Source organism: Phacochoerus africanus, chromosome 3, assembly GCF_016906955.1.
Source record: "Phacochoerus africanus isolate WHEZ1 chromosome 3, ROS_Pafr_v1, whole genome shotgun sequence".
Taxonomy (NCBI): Eukaryota; Metazoa; Chordata; class Mammalia; order Artiodactyla; family Suidae; genus Phacochoerus; species Phacochoerus africanus.
Window position 1 is genome coordinate 205,542,320 of NC_062546.1, and position 23,138 is coordinate 205,565,457.

The following is a 23,138-nucleotide window of genomic DNA, read 5'->3' on the forward strand; positions in this document are numbered from 1 at the left end:
TCTGTGGGACCGTTCTTCCCGGCCTTTGCCGTCGGCCCATTGCCTTGTTTTATCTTTCACACCCGACCGGACCCGGGGTCCTCCCCGACCTGCGTGCACATCTTTCGACCAAGACGGAGGCCGGAGCAGAGCATGGCGGGAGGTTATCCAGGCTCCTCGTGGCCGGGCGCCCCCTCCCCTTCTGACCCAGAGGGGCTCGCTGCGCATGTGCAGTTGGGTCTCCCTGACCTGAGGATGGGGAGGACGTGACCTCTTTGTTCTGCCCCGGCAGGGCTCAGCCCCTCTCCTGATCCTGTCATCATCGGTGTTTATCAAGGGCACAGAGGACAAGTGCCAGTCATTTGCCTTGTGCCTGTTATTTCTGTCTTGCAGTATAGACAGGTGGCTGGTCGTGAATGTCTACCCTGGAGCCCACCTAGCTCCTGCCTCAGGAAGTGTAACTACAAGGCCAGTCGCAGTTGTGTGTCCTGGAGCCCGTCTGTCCTGCCTCAGAGTGGCTGGTTTAGGCTCACACCCTGGCTGTGCCTCCCCAGTGCTCCTGCTTTGTTGCGAATCAACATGTGCTTGGCGCTGAGTTGCAGACCAGATGCTGCCAGGCAGCTACCTGAACTGCAGGAGTTTGCAGGCTCGTTTAGGTGCGGAAACACCTTCCCTGTAGACTTCCAGGCCCTTCTGCTCTAGTCCCCGTCCCCAAAGGGATGTTGAAATGATGCCCTCATTGGTCTCGGCCTGAGGTTCCTAATCCACCAAAGGAGGTCCTCGTGGAGTCTGCGAGGCTCCAGCATCAATGAAAAAGCTGTGAGCTAGATGCCTGGGACACAGTAAGTGCTTAATAAGTGTTAGCCCTCGTGTTACCAGATGGAAGGATAATCCGAGTAGACAGCAGAGAGCGAGGTAGGCGGGGTTTAGGCAGAATTATCCTGCTTGGAGGGAGGGGCAGGGCAGGAGGGACAAGGCAGAGACGGCCTCGTGGGAGTTCCACACAGGCTCTGTCCCCTCCTGCCGTCAGGACATGCCTGCCTCTAGTCACATGGACACCTCCGCTCTCCGAAAGTGACGGGTGTTTGTTACTGCTCCTTCCCCCATTGGGCGTGTTCCTGTTTGTCCATCACCCACTTTCTTAGACCCTTGCCAGCTCCCCTTCTGCCTGGTGGGCTGTGGGCTTCCAGCGCACAGCAGGGGGTGTCAGGAACCCCTTCAGGCTTGGGCGCTGAGCCAGGATCCCTCCCATCATGCTCTCTGAGATCCAGATCTGTAGCATCGTGGGACGTTTGCGTATTTGTCAACTCCAGGTTACCTTGGTAACAGGGTGTCCCAAAGGCGAGGGTTCCTCAGAACTTTATATGCTAAAGTCCACAGTTTGCTGGGGTTCCAGTGATTCTGGAGCTTGGTCTCATCGCTTTGGAGAGCAACTAGCAGTATGTGATAAAGACTCTGATTTTGGAACCCCAGTTTTGGAAACGAACCCTGTTACACCGTTCTGCTGTCGGAGCGGCTGAGGAAGCCCCAGCCAGCAGGTGCGCTCTGGCGGCGCCGTCCCTGACCTTCCCGCCAACAAAGCGCCCACCAGTTAGATTAGATTCACGGAAACATGTTCCACAGCGTGTCTGAACCAAAAAGGCGCAGCCTTCCGTGCACGGAGGTTATGCTGCTGTAAAGATAGGCCGGGACGTGGCCAGGACCAGAGGGAAGGGGGAGGGAGACGAGCGGTTTTCCTCGCGGGGACTCTTCCCCAGGCGGGAGTTGGAGTCGACAGTCGTTTTAAGTTCAAACGCAGGAGGCACTGTAAGCTGGGGTGCGGCGGCGAACCCTTCTTCCTCCCCCGGCCCCCCAGTCCTCTTAGCTGGCCCTCGAGGTCCCTCACTGCCCGGCCCCATCAGCCGCTCTTGTCGGGCTGGTCGCCTGTCTCCCGGCAAGGCCCAGCTCCCGCTTCGAGCCTGGAGACCCCTGGTCCACCAGCGGCGCCCCCTTCCTCCCTGTGGCCTCGCGCCCTGCTCCCCGCCACCCACCTGGAGGTGATGCCGCTTCCCTGGTTGTCCCTCCTTCTAGGGAATCCAGCGCTCGCCTTGCGGGACCCTTAGGCCAGGGAGGAGACAGCACGCCCGGGCTGGGCCGGGCCACCTGCCGACTGACTGCCAGCAGGTCCCTGACCCTCCTGAGCCTGAGTCTTTATGGTGACGTGTGTGATGGGGGTGCAGGGGCCGCGGCACTCACTCGGGACCCACCAGAACCGCTGTCGGGCTGACGCAGCCACCCCGCCCTGCTGAGGCCTCTCCCTCCCCGCCAGCCACCAGGTTCCTGGTGGCTTCCTGACCTCACCTTCCCCCTTTGAGCAGACGGCCCTCTTTGGCCTCCCGCAGTGGGGGGGGGCCTCTGCCTCTCGTGCGTGCCTGGCTGCAGGGCTGAGCAGCCCAGTGCTCAAGAACTGTTTGAACTAAGCAAGTTTCAGCTGGGGCGCAGGCAGGTGCCGGGTTTCATGGGGCCTGAGACTTAAACAATTGGGAGGAGGAGCCTCTTTAGGAAAATACAATGTTACAGATAGGTATTAACTTGGAATGTAAGTATTTATTTAGAGTGATAAAAAGTAAATAAGTTATAGATTTGAAAAGCTGACCTATCATACCTATATCACTGAATCCAAAAATGTAGCTTTTTTTTTTTTCCCCTTTTCTCTTTTGGCTGCCCTGCTGCTTATGGCGCTCCCAGGCCAGGGGTCAGATCCGCGCCTCAGTCATGACCTAAGCCGCACCGGCAGCAACACCGGATCCGTAACCCACTGTGCTGGGCAGGGGATTGAACCTGCGACCCAGTGCTCCCAAGACACCACAGGTCCCTTTGCGCCACAGCAGAAACTCCTAGGACGTTTGTTAGTTACCGACACACCTCTGTGATGCTTTTTCTTTGGCCGCGTGCTTTTTAATTGCCTCGCCGCGACGGAGAATGGAAAGGGTGCAGCGATTGCTCCAGTGTGTGGTCGATCAGAACCTTTATTAGTGACTTGGGGCCTGGACTGTGGGCTCACACTTGTGTTTCTAGCTCAGCTGCAGATTGTGTCTTGGACAAGTAGGAGCCCTAATAAACGCTGTTTTGCACAATTCCATTCAAAAAAGTAAAAAAAAAAAAAAAAGTATTTTAATTCTTCTGCTACATTGTTAGTTTTCTGACAAGCAAGAAGTGCAGTTTGGCTCCTGGGTACTAAATCGTGTCGGGTGATGGTGTTCCCACAAACGGGCGTCTGGGGCCCCGCGTTTCACACCTTTCCCACGGGTCCGCTCCCGGCCGGGGGGTGTGTTCCTGCCGCCGCAGGGCCCCTGGCCTGGGCACAGGGGTAAAACGGGTGTGCCTCAGGCCCAAGCTGCGCTGAGATGGCTGGTCATGACCTCGGTCACACAGAAGCAGCTGCAAACAGCCCTCGTGTCTCCCGAAACCCAAACTGAACGTGCAGGGCGCTCAAGCCACCCACATGGAGGGAGGACGGAGATAGTCTTAGCCAATTGCAATTGGAATATTTTTGCGAATTTTAAACAAAAGGCTGTGATTGCGGGCTCGCTGCACTGAGGGCCTTTCCTGGCACCTTGGGAGGGGCCGGAAATGAGGCAGAGTCGAGTCACACTGCTTGCCCAGGGCCACTGAGGCCCGACGCTGGTGCCAGGTGACACCACAGCGCCCCCTCTGGCGGCTGGTGGGGTGTCTGGGAAGGAGGGAAGGACGCCCGGTCGTTTACAAGTTATTTGAGTCACAAGGCTTTGTTAGCTGCTTTCTCCCGCAGCATCCAGATCCCAGCTGCCTTGGTGCAAGCTAATAAGATGCATGTGGGAGACTAAGTCTCCATATCTGGACCAGAAATCCATTCCAGGAGTTCACTTTGATAACAAAGCAGCATGTCCAGATCTTCCTGCTTCCGTCTGTGGAGATTCTGATGTGAGATGTGACAGCGTCATACCGAAAACACAAGCAGAGCCCCCCCCAAAAATCCTGGCGAATCCAGACTCACTTCACCTCTGAAGGCTTCATTCTTCAGTTACTAGAATCTCACTTAACACGAAGTCAGAGCGCGTGGCCGCAGGTTACATGCGGAAAAAGCTGTCTCGGGTTCAGGCTGTTCTCTCGAAAGTCCAAGGACTGAAAGTGAGGTGTGAGGTTTTCAGACCCGCCTCTCCGGTCCGCTCTGGGGCCGGGGGTCTGAAAGCCGTGTGCCCCTCTTCTCGCAGACACTGAGCCGCTGTTTTCATGCGTGAGGCTGGATGGGTGCGATGATACCACTTTATGGGGTTTGTTTAAGTTTTGGCTGCTGGATACTGTAAACTAGTTAGAATCAAGAACACATCTCCTTTGATTTTATTTTCACATTGAGCTGTCTTATCACAGAATTATGGATTCTTAGAGCTGAAAAGAGTCTCATGAGCACCCTCGTCCCCCCTCGCTCTCCAGGACAAAACTGGGGCTGAGGAGTTCCCGTTGTGGCTCAGCGGGTTAAGGACTTGATGTCTCTGTGGGGATACAGGTTTGACCCCTGGCCTCACTCAGTGGGTTAAGGATCCAGCGTTGCAGCAAGCATAGGGCACAGATGTGGCTCGGATCTGGTGTTGCTGGGGCTGTGGTGGAGGCCGGCAGCTGTAGCTCCAATTCAACCCCTAGCCTGGGAACTTCTATATGCTGCAGCTCTGGCCCTAAAAAGACAAAAACAAGCAAACCCAGGGCCAGGGTGTGAGGTGAGCAGGCTTTGTTAAGGGCAGAGCTGGCGCTGGGTGTACGCGCCCTGAGCCCAGGTTGCCAGCCTCCTCGTTTCCATAGCGCCTGCCTTTTTACTTGGCCTACTTCTGGTCACAGTTTGTAGGCACCTTTCTGTTGGCGGGAGCTGCCTCTTTGGGCCCCAGAGTGTCCGGGGCTGGTGCCTCCTGGTGTTCGTGGGGTGGCCTTGCCCGGGATGTGTTCTCGCTGGGCCGTAGGTTTGGCGCAGGTGAGGCCTCCCAGAGCACCTGCCAAGCGCCACTTGCAGCAGCTCCTCCCCGGGCTTCCGGCGCGTCTGTGATGCTGTCAGCTGCTGTTGGCTTTTAGCAAAGGCCCAGCCACATTCCCGGCGGGGTGGGGGGGGGGGTCATACAGGCAGGACAATCCCTGCGGCCAGGGTGCCCCACAGCCTCCGTCTGCCCCATCTCTCGCATCAGCTCTTTGAGTCCTTGCTCACGGTACAAGTTTTAGCGTTTTTTCCCTCCAGTTCCTTGCAGTGAGTGAATTACTTAGTTGCTTATTCTAAAAATCACCCGTCATGCTTATTAGAAAAGGGATAAGGAGGGCCTGTCTCCTGATGGCAGCAGTGACGAGGGGGAGCCACCCGGCTGGGGGGACCAGGCGGGCCTGCTGTGACCGCACCTGCAATGCAAGTCGGTCCTGACAACAAGCGGGTTTTAGGCACGTCAGACAAGCCCGGTCAGGGTGGCGAGAGTTGTGCTCTGCTTCCTTAGGGAGTCAGCGGAAAAATATGTTTTTTGATCCTCTGAAAGAGGCGACCCAAAATATTTTAAGGGAGATGGATTTTCTTTCTTTCTTTTTTTTTTTTTTTTTTTTTTGCACAGCCGAAATTGCAACCAGCTTCCTTTACCATGGATGGTGGGCCATGCTTATCTGGGGAGCCAGGTGCTGAGTTTCCAGCCCAGGGGAGGCAACCTGGGGGCTGAATCCAGGCTGGGCTCGTGTCCTGGCTCTGCCATTTCTGATTTATGTGTTCCATGGCCAACCTTGGTTTTTGTTTTTTGTTTTGGGGGGTTTTTTTCAGGGCCGCACCTGTGGCATATGGAAATTTCTGGGCTAGGGGTCGAATCAGACCTCCAGCTGCCCGTCTACACCACAGCCACAGCAATGCATGATCCAGGCCACATCTGCAACCTACGCTGCAGCTCATGGCAGCATCAGATCCTTTAACCCACTGGGCGGCCAGGGATCAAACCCACATCCTCATGGCTCCTAACCTACTAGCCACAACGGAAACTCCCTCTGCATGCCCCTTTCCTTCCATTTTCCCCTATTGTCAGGCTGGGGCAGATGACTGCTGACTGAGCAGCTACAGGGAAAGTTCAGCTCAGCTGCTTTTTCCACTGCGGACCAGTAGACTTTGTGGCCAAGAGGCAGTAACGTTCAGAGCGCGCTGGGGCTGGGCTCCATTCTCCCTCAAGCTCCTCCCTGGGCTCTGACGCCGAAGGCGGAGTCCGTGCTCAGTGGGGGTTCGGGCACTGTTGGCAGCAAACAGCTTCCTTTGGCTGGAGGTGCCGAGCACAGCCCAGCTGGGTTGCTGCCCTGTGTGACATGGTCCAGGTGAAAATGGCTGGGGTGTGGGTTTGCTGCTCAGAGGGATACAAACCTGCTAAGAGCCACACTTCAGGATTCCTTTTGAGCCAAGAAAAGTATTCTTCTCACTTGTCGACGTTATCTTTTGTTCTTGTGGGAGATGAAATAATGTAAAGAGTATGTTGGTTTTAAATATACTTTTATTACGAAATAAACACAGATGTAGAGAAACTGCATGAATCAGATATACAGCGTAAAGAATGATGGCGTGGTCACTGTCCGGTCGAGCGATGCCGCTGGGCCGCCCGCGCCGGGACCCACCCCTGCCCCGCGAGGGCCGTGCCCTCCCTGCAGGCGGCCCTCCCCCAGGCCGTCAAGGAGGAGCCCTCCTCGCTGCCCGACTCTCGGTTTTCTCACCCGAACGTGCCCTCTGGACACTGTGGTTAGTCTTGTCTCTTTGGTTTTGGTTTTTTTAAGAAGTGAGTGTTCAGTAGGAGTTCCTGTTGTGGTGCAGCGGTGACGAACCCGACTGATGTCCCTGAGGACGCGGGTTCGATCCCTGGCCTCGCTCCGCGGGGTAAGGAGCTGCGTTGCGGTGAGCTGTGGTGTGGCTCTCAGACGCGGCTCGGATCCCGCTTGCTGTGGCTCTGGCGTGCATCAGCGGCTGCAGCTCTGGTTGGACCCCCTATGCCACGGGGCCGCCCTAAAAAGACAAAAAAGAAGTAGGTGTTTAGACATGACTTTCTTACAGTAAGTAGAAGAGGAAGAACCTGGAGGAATTTTTTCCGTCTAAAATTACCATGAGAAAATATGAGTGAGAATTATACATCGGGCACGAACCACAGACTTAACCTTCTGAAAATAGGCCTTGGTTACGTGTGTTCAGAATCGTAGCTTTGCTTAAACGAGGGAGGGTCCCTGTGGCGCCCAGAGTAACGCGTCCCACGGCTTGTGTCGGAAGAACCTCTTCTCGGGGGCTCGGTTTGGGGTGAGTGTCGTGAGCCGACCCCCCCCCCAAGTCACCTGTTTGACGCTGAGACACCTCAAAGGTGGAGGCCGTCTTCCTGTGCACCGTTCACCGGGCGTTAGCTGCCCGCGTTCGCGGGGCTGGAATGAACACGCTTGCAGTCACGCTGCTCAGGTCCTCCCGTGGCTCACGTGTAGCGCCCGTGGCATGACAACAGTGATCTGAAGCGTGGCGGGCGGTCACCGGGGTCTGCACGGCGCTTGCGTCTTGGGGCCGTTTGCCCTCCGATGGCCGTGAAGTTCCTGAGCAGACACTTAGCGGGTCCCGACCCTGGACGCAGCCTGAAGATGGTGCGGCCCAGGTGCCCAGCCGGCGGGTCGGGGGGGCAGTGGCCACTACACAGGCTCCTGCGTCTCACAGCTCGGCCCTCCCAGGGCTCTGCCTTCTCACCGTCGGGGTACTTCTTTGACGAGCCAGCTCTGCGGGGTTGGAAGGGTCTTTGCTTAAGGGCACAGGAGGAGCTGCTTGGCAGGGGTCACTGAGAAGCTTTTCGAACTTAATTCAAGAAGTAAAAAGCACAGGAGTTGGTCTGTCTTGATAACAGAGTCGTGTAAAAGAGGAAGCGGCTGGAGGGCTCAGTCGTTAAACCGGAAGAAAGGGAATGGACGGGGATTAGTGAGATTAATCCCTGAAACACTTGCTTCAAATTAGTAGAAGCCTTTTTGAAGGGGACTCAGCAGAATAAAATAATTTTGCTCGGGAGCTCCCCGGTGGTCTAGTGATCGGGACGCGGCACTTTCACCCCGAGGCCCGGCCTTCTCCCTGATCTGGGACCTGAGACCCCACATCAGGCCCCTGACGCTGCAGCCAAAGACAAAGGAAAACAATGATAATTTCTGCAGCTGCCGCTGCCTTTCTTGATTTACTGTCTGGCATTTATTTTTTGCCCTACTGTATTTTACTGTTAAATATTTGTCTTTAAATTGACGTTCATATATAAACACATATTTAAGAAGGAGATTTTGGGGAGTTCCTGTCGTGGCGCAGCAGAAACGAATCCGACTAGGAGCCATGTGGTAGCGGGTTCGATCCCTGGCCTTGCTCAGTGAGTTACGGATCCGGCGTTGCCGTGAGCTGGGGTGTTGGTCGCAGACGTGGCTCAGATCCCGCGTGGCTGGGGCTGCGGTGTAGGCCAGCAGCTGTAGCTCCTATTTGACCCCTAGCCTGGGAACCTCCATATGTCGTGGGTGTAGCCCTAAAAAGACAAAAGACAAAGAAGATTTGCTACGAACAGAAGGTAATTTTTTTTCTTTTTTTCTTTTTAGGACTGCACCTGCAGCATATGGAAGTTCCCAGGCTAGGGGTTGAATTGGAGTTGCAGCTGCCAACCTACACCACAGCCACAGCAACACCAGATCTGGGCCACATCTGCAACCTACACCGCAGCTCACAGTAATGCCGGATCTTTAACCCACTGAGGCCAGGGATCAAACTCGTGTCCTCCTGGATACTAGTTGGGTTCTCTCTCTCTTTTTTTTTTTTTTGTCTTTTTGCCTTTTCTAGGGCCGCATCCATGGCATATGGAGGTTCCCAGGCTTGGAGTCGAATCAGAGCTGTAGCTGCCAGCCTACACCACAGCCACAGCAATGCTGGATCCGAGCCGTGTCTACGACCTACACCACAGCTCATGGCAACGCTAGATCCTTAACCCACTGAGCAAGGGCAGGGATCGAACCCGCAACCTCATGGTTCCTCGTCAGATTCGTTAACCACTGCACCACGACAGGAACTCCAAATCTTTTTTTTTTTTTCCTAGTTGGGTTCTTAACCCACTGAGCCACAACAGGAACTCCCAGAAGGTAACTATATTGGTGAAGACAATTAAAAGCAAGTTGCTATTATTAGACTCCAGCCAATACTGAGCCTGTTCTTTCTGTGTTAAAAACAATGCAGTGACTGGCCCTGATCAACGTAATAGCTTAAAGCTAGAGGGCTTTCTCTTGGTGCCGCAAGGAGGGTTGAAAGGGCATGAGTGCCTTGCTGGGCCAGCCCTCGGACCCTCTCAGACCCTGGGTGTCATCATCCAGTGGGTGGGCACTGGGTGGAGATACAATCATTATGCAGATGTGGTGCTGTCCCCCCAGTCTGTCACCTCCCAAGGCCACTGGCTCTCTCCCCAGCCTGGTAAGACACAACTTCGAAAAAACCAAGGCGTGCAGAGCTGGCAGAGACGAGCTGGCCGTCTTCCTCTCCTCCCCTTGGCCTTCTCCCCACTGTGTCAGCGAAGCGCCGAGCTGGCACCCGCTGTGCGCCCCCGCTTACCTGGGCAGGAGAGCCCCGTCCGGCCCTGAGAACCATCGTCAGCCCCTGTCTCTGGGCTGGTGGAGGGAGGATCTGGGGAAGGAGGCTGCTGGCCTCTCCTCCCCACCAGCTGAGCAGTGACGCTCGCAGAGGTTCTGCGGGTAGAGTTAGCACCTGCCTGCCCAGCAGGGCCCCTGGAGATGGGGGCGTGCGTTAGGGCGCGGTGCTCTGACTCCAAGCACAAGGGGGAGAGGGGCTTTAAGCTCTTTGTTTCGCTGTCAGTCAGGACTCCCAGGGGTGTAGAAACAGTGCCGAGGACGCCTGACTGCGCGACCTCTTTTGTCCTCTGTTTCAATACCTGAGCAAGCGAGGTGACTGGCTTTCCTGTTTGCTTCAGCGCACTCCCACTCCTGGCTGGTGAAGAATGGGCGAGCTGGAAGGAACCTACCGGGTCTTGCAGACCCCGGGGGCACGCCTGGGCGGACAAGCCCCCGTGGGCGTCAGCACCCTGGAGCCCGGGCAGAGCCCCGCGGTGGCAGCGGCCAGGCTGCAGGTGCGCGTGGAGCTGCTGGACGGCACCGTGGAGGCGTTCGCCGTGGAGGTAAGATGCCGACCCTCGGAGCCAGGACACGGGCAGCGACGGCGCGGCGTTCCTCATCCCAGGCCAGACTTCGCCTGTCGGTCAAGTTGCCCGGAGTGGCTTTGGTCATAAGAGGTCCTTGGAAATAGCTCGGAGGCGGCATGGGCTCTACGCCCTTCTCTTGAGGAGGTGGGCTGAGCGCGGTGGCCAGTGGGCTGGAGCCACGCGTCCCGCCTTCCTCGCCAGCCTCTGGCTGCCTGGGTGCCAGCGGCCCTTGGCCTGGCTGCGTGTCTCTTCAATGCCGCTCCGGGTGGCAGAGGACCAAGCGCTCACCCCGCCAGGGGCCTGCACAGAGCCAGCGTGGCACTCGTGGGTCCTTGTCAGCAATGATGACGTTTTTATGTTGAATTCCCTGAGAGCAGCTCGCACTGATAATGCCGGCAAAAGCAATTGAGTACAGCAGGCATTAAAAACATCTTTTCTCATTTTCTATATGGCATTAGAATAACTAGTCTTTTTAAAAATTGCGATTTTCATAAGTAATGCGTAAGTATGCATTATTCGTTTTCCTGATATTTTTCTCTTGGTTTAAAGTGATACGTTTAGAAGCGTTTCTGTGCTCTTAGTGATGCGAAGTAAAGGTGAGAGAATGAACTTGGACTCCAGCAGGAGGTTTCTTCGCCTTGTGGAGAAGTCAAGGCGCTGCCCGGGCAGCAGAGGTCAAGCCGTGGCCTGGCTGGAGAGGCCCAGAGGAAGTCCCCCCGAAGGCTGGGGCCGGGGCCCAGGCCCAGGCGATGGGCGAGGGCGGGGCCGCGCCCGGGGCTGGGGGAAAAAGAGGAGCTCTCCTGTGTGGGGCCCAAACTGTGCCAGCCTCTCTTGCTGGAGTGTTCGAGGGCATGTATCTGGTGCCTAGGTCCTTAGAGTCTGAGCTCGGAGAGCTCTGAATGCTAATGCTTCTTTAAGGTCTTATTTGAGGAAGAAATCAAATACCACCTCATCAGGGCAGTGGAAATTGAAACCAGTAGGACCTGTCTGTCCAACTTCACAAGTAACTCCTGTGTTGCAAGAGGCGGCCTGTGCAGGGCAGGGAGCCTGAGACAGGCCACCTTTGAGCCCTGGAAGCGAGGGCTGGCTCTCGGCTCTCTGCCAGCGTCGCTGTCTCACCGAGCACTCGGGCGGATTGCCTGGAGGAAATGGGTTAAAGGTCTGGGAACGTCTTCCTGGGGCTCTCGGATCGCTTCCAGCGAAGGGTTTGGAAGAATTTCCACCACGTACATAGCCATCGAATGAGAAACGCACCTGCTACGGTCTGGGCCTGGGAGGTCTGCCCGCTCCCTCTCCCAGCGTCTCCAGGCCACAGCGACAGAGGTCCCCAAGATGCAGAGTTCCAGGCCGGCTGCGCCCTGGGCCTCCCGTCCCCGCCCCCACCCCTGCCCTTCGTATGGGACCGTGGCCGGGGTGCAGGGTGGTTTCGTGGGGGGCAGGCGGTGGGGCTCTGTCCGCAGCCCTGGGGGCGGGGCCCGAAAGCCGCGGGGACCGAAGGGAATGGGAAGTTGAGGTGCGGGCTTGGCTTTGGGGCCCCTGCACCTGCCTCGCTGCTTCCTCGGTTTGTTCCTGACCCCGTCTCAGCAGTGGTGTCCGGCTGCTTCCGGCTCGGGGCGCTGGCCTGGGCTGGACGCGGAAGGTCTGCTCTTAAAGGGCCTTTTCCACTGAGGGGGGATTGGACACTTAGTTCACTTCCCACTGTTCTGTTTTGCTTCCATGAAGATGCAGAGCGCCTGGGCGGGGGCCTCCCCGCGGCTCCCCGCGGCCAGAGGAGGCGCCTCGGCGGCCCGGCTGCCTGCGCTCGGGGGGCCCGGCTCTGCCGCGGCCCCGAGGCCAGGACGGCTGCCCAGACCCCACGGGAGCGTCCCTCCGTCCCTTTCCTTCTGGACCCGAGAACCCCTGGGTCCTGCCTGCTGAGCGACCCGGTGGTGCTGGGGGCGGGCTGAGTGCACGCTTTGTCGCAGCTGGATGGCCACGGGGTCACCGCCCCGCGGAGTCGCGCACGCGAAGCGCGCCGTTCAGGGTGACAGAGTCGCGGCCGCTCGTGGAGCATTTTTGGCGCCCCACAGGGAGGCCGCCCGCCCTTTAGCTGTCCCCCCCGGAGCCCTCGGTCCTCCCCTGCAGCTCCAAGCAAGCGGTCACCTGCGTGCTGTCCCCACAGGTGTCCCTGCTGCGGCCCTCCCTCCCCGTGTAGTCTTCTGTGACGGACGGGCCTCTGGCACCCGGGGGACACAGCGGCTTGCCCCGCCCGTACTGTCCACGTCGCCGCAGGGCCCTTCTCTTCATGGCCCAGTACTGTCACGCTGCATCACTTCGCCACACTTGGGCCACCCATCACCGGCTGTGGGCTCCCAGGCTCACGCCACTCCCGACTTCGCGCGCAGGTGTGTGTGTGTGGACGGACGTCTGTAGGCAGCTGTGCGTGGGCACCTCCTGTGTGATTGTCTGAGCCACTGGCAGCCTGGCTGCAAAGTGGCTGCAGCCTCTTCACCCTCGCAGTCCGTGGGCTGCCGGCTCCTCCACCCACCCACACGCACACTGGCTTTTTTTTTTTTTAATTTAATGAATTTTATTTTATTTATTTATGTTTTGTCTTTTTGTGTTTTGTCTTTTTAGGGCCACACCTGCAGCATATGGAGGTTCCCAGGCTAGGGGTCAAATCGGAGCTGCAGCTAACAGCCTACACCACAGCCACAGCAATGCGGGATCCGAGCCACGTCTGTGACCTACACCACAGCTCACAGCAACACCGGATCCTTAACCCACAGAGTGAGGCCAGGGATCGAACCCACAACCTGATGGTTCCTCGTCAGATTCGCTTCCGCTGCGCTGCAACGGGAACTCCCTGTCTGGCTTTCTGGTTCTGGCCATCCTAGTGGCTTTGAAGTGGTATCTCATTGTGGTTTAAAATGAAATGTAAACATTTTCCATGGCTAGAGAAAAAGGTTCTGAGCCAAAAATACAAGAATTGTACCTTAAGAAGTTACCTTTGGGCGCTCCCTAGGCAGGTGGTGCGTCGTTAGGAAGTGGCCACCCACGGAGTGGCGAGGACCACAGGGAAAGCAGAGCAGAGGCCACCGCGCTCCTGGCGGTGCGGCTGACAAAGAGCTTCCGCTTCAGCTCTGTAGACGTTTCGAAGTTCCCTTCAGAGGGATGTAAGCGTATGGGGCCCGGGGCTTTAATCGACACTGTATTTTTAAATCGGTGTCTCCTTGGCGAGCGGTAGCTGCCGGTGTCTGTGACTCGCCCTCATCCGTGTGGGATCATTTGCTGCGACAACCCCGGCTCGGCGGGCTGTGTGAGATCGTGGAGTAAGACACTCTCCGCGGGTCTTTGTGGTGGCTACGAGCTAAATTAAAATACTTCTTTTTGTCCGGCGTTGCCACGAGCTGCTGCATAAGTTGAAGCTGTGGCTCAGGTCGGCGTTGCCGCGGCTGCGGTGTAGGCCTCAGTGGCAGCTCCAGTCCCAGCCCTGGGCTGTGAACGTCCGTATCCCACAGGTGCAACCATCAAAAGGGGGGAGAAAACAACTGTTTGTGGGGGGGACGCAAAGCAAGGGAGAGAAATGGGTATGCGGGTTTGGGCGGTGCTGTCTGTGTGGCTTCAACTGTGTCTCGTTTTAAGTGCGGTTGACGTTCACTGCTGGGCCGTTTGGCCACCCAGAGGTCGGTCAGTGGCCAGTTCTTTGATCTAGTGAAGCCAGGATTTGTTTTCCACTAATTAAATGAATTCCGTGGTTTTGAAATTAGCCGACTCGGTTCTAGGAAGTCTTTTTTCTGAGCCATGAGAAAAGCCGTCCGGCAGCCAGACGCCGGCTCGCCTTGGGAGGTGGAAGGGGTGCCACGCGGCCCAGAGCAAGCGTGCAGCTGGCCAGCCCCCCCCTGCCCCCCGGGTCACAGAGGCCGAGGGGCCTGGAGAAGCGACGCTTCGCCAGTCGGTCATCTGCTGCCTAAGAATTGATGTGAGTGGGAGCTCATCTGCTCCCCAGACGCCAGGATGGTGGAAGGCACGATTCGGGCTCTGGAAGGGTGGGCTGGATGCAGTTTGGCCGCAGGGAGCGGGCGCGGGCGGCACCCGGGAGCAAGGGGCCGGGGTGCCCGTCGTCCTCCGGCCGCCCGCGCCCGCTCATCTCTGTGCTCAAGTCCCCCTTTTCTTAACTCAGAATTTCCAGAGTGGGCTTTCCTTAGGAATCGGAGAAGCTTTTGCTTAAATGTGGGCAGTAGGAGGACGGATTCTCAGTCATGAAGTTCCGTGCTGGCAGACTTGAAATTGCTCTTCCAGTGAAAACTTAATGTTTTCTTTCTGGCCAGGAAGAAATAGCTGGAATTCCAGAAAGTATCATAGCCAGATGTTTGTCACTGCTTCCACACGAACCTCCTAAATACATTGGCACATAAACCGCTGAGAACTTCAGCCTCATCTCAGAAGAATTAGAACGGAGCATCGGAAGTGTGGATAACACAGGCTGTACTCAAGAGCTCTTATTTGTTTCTGGGATGCACAGCTATTAGGCGATTCTGTCCTAGCTCTGAAACCTATTATTTCGTCTTGGAAAGCTGATCTGTTTTCTTGACCCTGATGCTCAGGAATGTGGCAGGGAGTGTAAGGCAGGGAGGAGGGCGTTCCCCCAGTTGTGTTGAAGCTCCAGCACACACGCACGTGCAGGAGCACGCCTGCAGGCTGGCTGGTGTGCCTGTGCAAGACGGCTGGCGACAAACACAAGAGGGTCAGGCAGCACCACCCGAGAAGCCACCGCGGCCGTGTACAGGGACTGGCAGTCATCTCAGGGCGTCAGCCAACAGCCGTGTTCACGACACCTGCCTGTGGCATCGTCGGAACCTGTGACGCTGTGTGTACACCCGAGGGGCTTCTATCCCTGGCAGCCCCAGCAGGAGCCAGCAGGTGACGCCGGTGACGCCGGCCCCTCCGACGGGCGACGGGCGAGCCCCCAGCCCTGCTCTGCTCACAGGGCGCTCCTTTCTAATCAGGAAGAACTTGCGTCTGCTGTCCTGCACGCTCAGGAGCTGCCAGAGCTTTGACGGACGTGCGTTTGGCCTTCGAATCGTGAGCCCCCTGGGCCTCCATTCCTCCCAGAAGTTTCAGAAGCCGACCTTCTTGGCCCAGCTCCCCACACGGAGCCGCCTCGCCTCCTCGAGGGCGACACTTGCCCGGGCGTCTCTCCTTTAGGCCTCCCAGGCTCGGCCTGCTCGCCCCGTCCTGCGGTCGGCTTCCTTCTCTCTCTCGAAAGACGAACCACGTGGGGCCGGCCAGGACCCTCTGCCACTGCTGTCTCAAGTCTGGGGACAGCTTTCTCGGGCCCACCCGGACCTGTGACCTGGCAGGATGACCTCTGAGCGCGTCCCCTCCTGCTGGGCCCTGTGGGCACACGCCCCGTGGCCTGTGTGCCCACACTGGTCCCTGAGCCCCAGGCTTCCTGAATGTGCCGGAGTGTGTTCTGCAGGTGAGCACGGGGCTCGCGCCCCCGGAAGGTGGACGCTGTGCTGCTGGGGACAGTCTGTGGGTGTCACTGTGCGCACCTGCGCGGCTGACACAGCGCGGACGTCCTGGTGGCAGGTGGCAGCCCGCCCCGGGCGGCGCTGGCTCCGTCCCGTGCCCTGCACCGCACAGCGCTGCCAGCCAGCCGGTGTCTGCGCCGCTCTCCCTCCCGCCCAGCAGCACCTGGTCCCCCGTGGCCTCCCCGGGGTCTCTCTCTTCCCCGTGGCGTCCACAGGCGCAGCTGCCCCATGCAGGCCGGTTGTGGACCTGGCACTGGGGCTGTCTCTGTCCTGACCACGGCCGCCAGCGGGCCGTGCCGGTCTGCCGCCCCCTCCTGCAGCCACCCCGCCTCGGTGGGCCTCTGACGCCTGCCGCAAAGTGGAGTCACCAGGAGCACCTTTAAAACAAGGGCCCTCAGCTGTTCTGGGTGGGACCTCACCCCCCGCCCCAGCCTCCCGCTCACTGGACAGCGTCAGGCCCTCCTGCCCCAGGAGGCACGGCCTCCTCGGGCGCCTGCAGCATCACTTCCGCGGGGATTTTTGGTCTGGCTGGCGGCGGTGATCGTTTTCAGACAGTGTCCCCGGCTCTCCGGAAACGGGGTGGCGGGGGTGCCGTTCCCCTCCTTTCTCGAGCCTTCGCGCTTCCACGGGCACAGAATCTCATGCACATCCTTGGGGCTGGTGCCTGTGCCCCCCGCCCGCCCGCTCCACGGAGGCTGCCCACCTGCGGGCCCCTCGAGGGCCCTGCCGCCCAGGACCAGCCAGGACGCACGGCGCTTCAGCTTCGGGCCTGGAGGGCGCTCCTCTGAGGCGTCTCGTCTTCACGCAGGAAAGCAGAGTCTGGCCGCCCCGCAGCGAGGCCGGCCGGGCCCCTCCAGGAGACAGAACAAAGCAGGGAGGGGTCGCAGTGTGGACACGCCCGCAGACGGGACACGCTCCCCTCAGGCGCATCCGAGGTCCGTGGGCAGCACGTGCAGGGCCTGCGACTCTGGGCCAGAGCCAGGGCTCTGGCTGCTGCTGCTGTGGCCCTTCTGTGCACCGCGGCGCTCGGGCTGCCAGTGTCAGAGGTGCCAGTTGGTGGCCAAGGAGGCGGCCTTTTAAACCATCCTGGTCCTTGGCTCCGGGGCTGCGGTCGTCATGGCCTTTGTTTTTAGCGAGCTCTTGACTGGTCACAGAGAGAGACCTGAGCGGCATCCGAAGGTGCTTCCAGACTGTTGGTGCTGGAACGTTCTTTGCACATGTGTTATGCTCTCGTGCGTTTAACTTGTACTTCATATAACACAGCTTCACTTTGCCACAGTGGCAGAGACGGTCCCAGCCCTACTTGAGGGCTTTTTCCAGTGTCAGTGACAGTCAGAAAGAATGTCCTGGGGCCACTGTCTCAAACCGCCCTGGGTCGGGCCCTTCTCCAAAGCCCAGTGTACACTTCCGTCACAACTCCATGGAGGAACCAAAGCGACCCTTTTCTAAAACAAATTTAAGGAGTTCCTGTCGTGGCGCAGAGGAAACAAATCCGACTAGGAACCGTGAGGGTGCAGGTTCAATTCTTGGCTTCGATCAGTGGGTTCAGGACCCAGCGTTTCCGTGAGCTGTGGCCAGCAGCTATGGCTCCGACTGACCCCTTGCCTGGGAACCTCCATGTGCCACGGGTGCAGCCCTAAAAAGCAAAAAAAAAAAAAAAATCATAATGAAACATACGTTTTTAGTGTTTCCTTTGTAGATATTTATGTTTCCTCAAAATTAATATTTTTTTGCCTTTGGCCGACTGATATGTGGCCATATGCTTTTTTGCATCTTTTGATATTTGAAACTGGTAAAGTCAAATTTTTGTAGCAGAAGAAAAACCTTTTTTTTTTTCCGAAGGAATTTTCAGTTAAGACAACTCAGAAGAAGCTTAAGGCTCTAGACACTGCTGTCCTTCTGGAAAGTATGCTGGAGCGTGACCTCTTTTAAATCAAACGTTACATCAAGGGTAGTCCGCTTTGAAGCTGTTTGCTCCCGGCTTAGACCTGCATCAGTTCTGCATCTTTGAAAACCACATGAAGTAGTGGGAACATAACCTAAATGGAGCTCGGAATCCAAATTGTGTCATGAAGTGAAACCATAAATTATACAAGGTACTAAGATACAGCTGAACTTGGTAGTGTGTTAACATAAAGAAGAAAGACGTCTTGAGAGACTTGGAGAGACTCTTGCTGCGAGCACAGGCTTCTACGAGTCTTCAGTTTGTCCTTTGGTGGAATCAGGTGAGAGCAGAGACCTCAGAACACAGTAGGAGAGTAAACTGCTTTTGGAAAATTGTTACTGTGTAAAATTCTAGAAGACCAAATTTTTCACTGCTATAAATTTTCTACAGTTTAGACATTGATGCTGTTATTTTTAATTATTCAAATCGACTGGATTTATAAAGTAAAGTGTTTTGTGCTGGTTTTTTTTTTTTGCATTTTCCACCCTAGAAAGTTTTTTTTGTTTTTGTTTTTTAATTATAAAATTGGAGTCCCCGTTGTGGCTCAGTGGTTAACGAGTCCGACTAGGAACCATGAGGTTGCGGGTTCGATCCCTGGCCTCGCTCAGTGGGTTAAGGATCTGGCGTAGCTGTGGCTGTGGTGGAGGCCAGCGGCTGCAGCTCTGATGAGACCCCTATCCTGGGAACCTCCATATGCAGCGGGAGCAGCCCTAGAAAAGGCAAAAAGACAAAAATAAATACATAAATAAATAAATAACAAAATTAATACATGCTCAGAATAAAAAATTCAGTCAGTTCAGCACAGAGGGAACAAACTAAGGCGTTAGTCTCCTGCATTCCGAAGTGACATCCCGATCAGCCTCCGGGCCGGGAGTCTTGTGTTGGAGTGAGCAGCACTAGCCGTGCCGTCGCACCGGGTCCGCTCCGTCCCTCAAACGTTTAAGTCTGCGTCCCTCTTTCCCTCCTGCAGGTGCGGGCCGGGCCGGGAACCTTGACAGCGCGGGGGTTGGTACGGCTGTTCCTGTTCCGTGCTGACGAGGAAGCGCGTGCTTTCTCTTAGTCTCGGTGGCTTTGGGGCCGCAGCCTGGCCATGCCCTCTGTAAAGCCCATGCCCCTTCCTTTGCGTCGCTGCTAGCAGCACATGGCGGTACAGGAGGCTGCTGTGGGTTTGGCGCTTTCCTCCCCTGTTTGCAAGTCTCCTCTCTAGGCTGAAGACAGGACGGCTGCACACACCGGGGCCTGCGGCTTCCAGGGCCTGCGGCCGAGCCCTCTGGGGGCTGGAGTAAGAGTTGGCCGGCAGTAGAGACGGGCCACTGCCGGCGGCCGAGGAGAGACTACAGATACGGAGCGGGAGCTGCACCAGCCGCCGCGCACACTTGGAAGAGGCTTGGACCCTGGCGGTGGGGACGGTGGCTCTGGTGCCCGGGACCAGGCTGCAGGCCGGATGCTGCCCGCGGGCAGGGCTGCACCTTGAGCGAGAGTCTCAGGAGGGCGCCCCCCCCCCGGAGGCTCCCGGCCCATCAGAGAGGAAGGTCCACAGGTCCTGTCCCAGGACCACCAGGCCCAGTGGCTTGGAGCAAAGAGCCAGCGAGTAGGCGGCCAGCGCGCTCACTTAACAGGGCCCGGCAGGAGGGTTCAGGCTGTCCTGTACTTGAGGGGGGGCCACCATAGAAAGAGCTGGGGCACCAGCACACCCACACCTCGCAAGCTCATTTATGCCCCCGTCTGTGGTCGAGATCGGGGTCCAGGACCCTGTGTGCGGGGATGCGAGCCAGAAGCTTCTGGAGCAGGGGATGCAGCGCGCTCTTCCTGCTCTCGGACCTGACGCGGCCCCTTGGGCTTAACGCGCAGCTGGGGGTGGACCTCGGACCAGAATTTTAGGAACATGTGAGAACCTCGGATTTGAAAGCGTACACCAGAGTGAGCGCAAAACGCCCATCAGAAACGCCGTGGCCTTTCTCTCTCTCTCTTTTTTTCTTTTGCTTTTTAGGGCCACATCCGTGGCATATGGAGGTTCCCAGGCCAGGGGTCGAATCGGAGCTACAGCTGCTGGCCTGCACCACAGGCACAGCCATACCAGATCCCTGACCCACTGAGCGAGGCCAGGGATCGAACCCACATCCTCATGGATCCTAGTTGGACTCATTACCGCTGAGCCACGACGGGAACTCCAGAAACGAAGTAACCTTTCAAAGCATCTGGAGTGAATGGAGCCAGCTGCCTCTGAGCCCTCGAGGTGACTTTTGTGGGCTAGTATATTGTAAAAGGAAATTTGCGGTTGATCTAATTATCAGACAAGAAAACCCTTAAGGAACGAAGCGACGAGTGTCATTCGTAAGGGAGGAAACGGTTTGCAGTTTGTCAGAGGAGCTGTCAACGGGGCGTGAGGCCCGCCAGTTTCAGAACAGAACCAGGCGTTTTCGAGAAGAGCTTCCCACTGCTGGGGACGAAGAGCACTTTGTTAGCTAAGCTTCTCTCGCCCAGTGTCGTCCGGACAAAGTCTTTCCCGGCACCGTTCCCGACGTAAATGTTCGGCAGCATGCTTCGTGTCTGAGCTTGGAGAAGAGCGCTAATGGTGCGACCAACTGGGAAAATGGAAACTGAACCAAAAAGTTCAGTTTTTAACCCAAATTCGCGTGCGCACCACGTTCTTAGTGCCGTTGCCCCCCCCCCCAGCCCGGGTTCGGGGGGAGAGTCAGGGTCCTCATGGGTCTGTTGGCTCAGGCAGCGTCGACCGTCGGCCACTCCGCTGGGCGTGAATGCGGAGCACGGGGCCGCCCGCGGCGCTGGTGCCAGACGCGGCCGACTCTTCCCGGCGGCCGGGTCGGGTCGGGTCGCGTCCATCCTTGAACAGCCTGCCTGCCGTTGGTGCCGCTCTGGGCCGCCTTGCCCGCCACGCGGAGCGGCTCTGCGGCGCGGGAACAGCCGCTTCTGCGGCACCCAGAGCCCGCGCAGCCTCGGCGCCCAGTCGGCGGGTTTTCCTGAGGCGGTAGATTGAACCCCCGGCGGGGGCTGCAGCCCGCGCCCCGCATCATCTGTCCTCTTGCACTTGGACCCTGGGGGCTCCAGTCCAGTGAGCGTCCCTGGTGTCACGTCGGCCGACTCCTGCTGTTTACTGCCCCCTGCGGAATCCTCTCCTGTCCAGCGCCCGTTGGTGTTGCTGCCGTTTTCCTTGCCCTGTATCGTCTGACTTTTTTCCTCGTGATGGCCGGGCCCTAAACGCGTGCCGGCTTTAGGGCCTCTGTCGGACTTTCGTGTTACAGAGCTCTCCTAGCCTCCGACGTGCCTTTCTCCTGTCTTCACAGTAACGTCTGATGTACAGACGTGTGTGAGTTGCGGGCAGTCCGACGAGTTGCTCACCCTTCTATCGCTAGTGCTCTTTGTGTCCTGCTTAAGAAACAGTTGACCTACCGAAGCTTGACTGTTCTACCTTTGCGATATTCGTGTTCACATTTGCGTGCGGCGTGAGGGAGGGGTTGGTGTTCGCTGCTTTCCACCTGGACGTCCGCCTCTTCCATCGCCTGACTGCCAGTGTCGCGTAGTTTCGGGTACAGCAGAGTGCGTGAGTTACGCATAGACACGCAGCCATTCTCTCCCCAACGGGTTCTCGCAGAACCTTGGGCAGAGTCCCCTGTGCTGCGCCGGAGGTCCTTGCCGTCTGTTGCGTATCTGGTAGGTGTCTGTGTCAGCGCCTTCCTTCTCATGCGTCCCCCTGCCCCCGTTTCCCCTGTGGTAACCATAAATCTGACTTCAAAATGGTGAGTTTGTTTCTTCTTACTAAAAAGTTATTTTCTATCATTTTTATTCGATTCCGCGTACAAGTGACGCGGTATGCTATTTGTCTTTCTCTGATGGCACCGAGTATGACTGTGTTTCATGGGTTTTGTGGTGGCTGAGTGATACTCCGTTGTGTGCATGGACCACATCTTCTCAATCCAGTCCTCTGTCGAGGGGCATCTAGGTTGCCTCTGCGTGCTGGCCGTTGTGATCATGGGGTGGATGCATCTTTTCCCGTTACGGTTTTTCTCCAGAGAGGCCCCTGGAGTGCCATGGCCAGGTCGTATGGAGCACTGTTTGGCTTTTTAAGGAACTTCCTTGCTGTCCTCCGTGGTGGATGCCCCAGCTTACGTTCCCACCAGCGGTGTGGCAGGCCCCCTTTTCTCCTCACCCTCTGCACCAGGTACTATGTGCAGATTTTTGAGGATGACCACTCTGACCAGTGTAAGGTGATACCTCATTGTGGTTTTGATTTGCATTTCCCTAATAATTAGCTTTGTTGAGCATCTTTTCATGTGCTTTCATGTGCTCATGTCTTCTTTGGAGAAATGCCTGTTTAGATCTTCTGTCCATTTTTTGGGGGGGTGTCCTTTTGTCTTTTTTAGGGCTGCATCTGCGGCATATGGAGCTTCCCAGGCTAGGGGTCGAATCAGCGCTGTAGCCACCGGCCTGTACCACAGCTCATGGCAACACAAGATCCTTCACCCACTATGTAAGGTCAGGGATCAAACCCGCAACCTCATGGCTCCTAGTCGGATTCGTTTCCACTGCACCCCATGACAGGAAGTCCCTCTTCTGTCCATTTTTGATTGGGTTATTTTTTTTTTTTTAATGTAAAGCCGACTGACTGTATGTTTTGGAGATTAACCGCTTGTCAGTTGCCTTGTTTGCAAAGATTTCACCCCAGTTCTATGGGTTGTCTCTTTGTCAGTGGTTTCCTTCCAGGGTCTTGCGATTCCATGCAGATTTCGAATGTTTTGTTCTAGTTCTATGCCGCATGTCGTTGGTGATTTGATGGGATTGCCCTGAATCTGTAATTGCACTCGCAGGGTTCACTTCTCCAGCCCACGAGCTCGGCCTAGCTTTCCGGCTGTCTGCGTTGCCTCTGGTTTCTTGCGTCCGCGTCTCACAGAGCAGAGGACTTTCCTGACTCACCAGAGACTTGCCAGCGGCGCCCCAGTGCCCCCGTTCTTCACAGGTGTGCCCACAAGGACGGGCTTCTTCAGTGTCAGTCGGGGCACTCCACGTGTCTGACCCTCCTGCCCGGTGCCCGCTTGGTCCCACCAGTGTCCTTCGTGACCAGGGCTGGAGCTGACAGGCCTGCCTCTGCGCTGTGGCCCGTCACCCTCACGAGCTTGACGTTTCTGAAGATCACAGAGGTTATTTTGTGGCCGAGCCTCAGATTGACTTTCTGATTGGATCCAGGTCATCTTGGGCAGGTGTTCTGGCCTGAATGTGTATCTCCCCAAGTTCACGTGTGGAAACCTGGCCCCCACAGTGATGGTGTGCAGGTGGTGCCTCGTGAATGGGCTCAGCGCCCTCCCGCAAGAGCACCTGGGGAGCCCCAACCCCTTCCACAGGTGAGGACCCCCCTGTGCCCGGGGAGTGAGCCCCCCCCCCGCCCCACCCCCAGCGCCTTGATGCTGGACACGCAGCCTCCGGACTGTGAAGACCCAGCATCTGCTGTTGAAAGCCCTGCAGCCTACGTTTCAGCAGCCCGAA

At 57.2% G+C, this 23,138-nt stretch overlaps 1 protein-coding gene across 7 annotated transcripts in view; it reads left to right on the forward strand.

The window, feature by feature from the left end:
* FARP2 (FERM, ARH/RhoGEF and pleckstrin domain protein 2) overlaps positions 1–23,138 on the forward strand; it is an 81,224-nt gene that overhangs the window by 1,613 nt on the left and 56,473 nt on the right. For all 7 annotated transcript variants that reach the window (XM_047774005.1, XM_047774007.1, XM_047774006.1 and 4 more), the window contains exon 2: positions 9,951–10,154. In XM_047774005.1, the coding sequence (XP_047629961.1) occupies positions 9,978–10,154 (177 nt within the window). In that variant the 5' untranslated portion in view covers positions 9,951–9,977. The remainder of the gene's footprint in view (positions 1–9,950; positions 10,155–23,138) is intronic.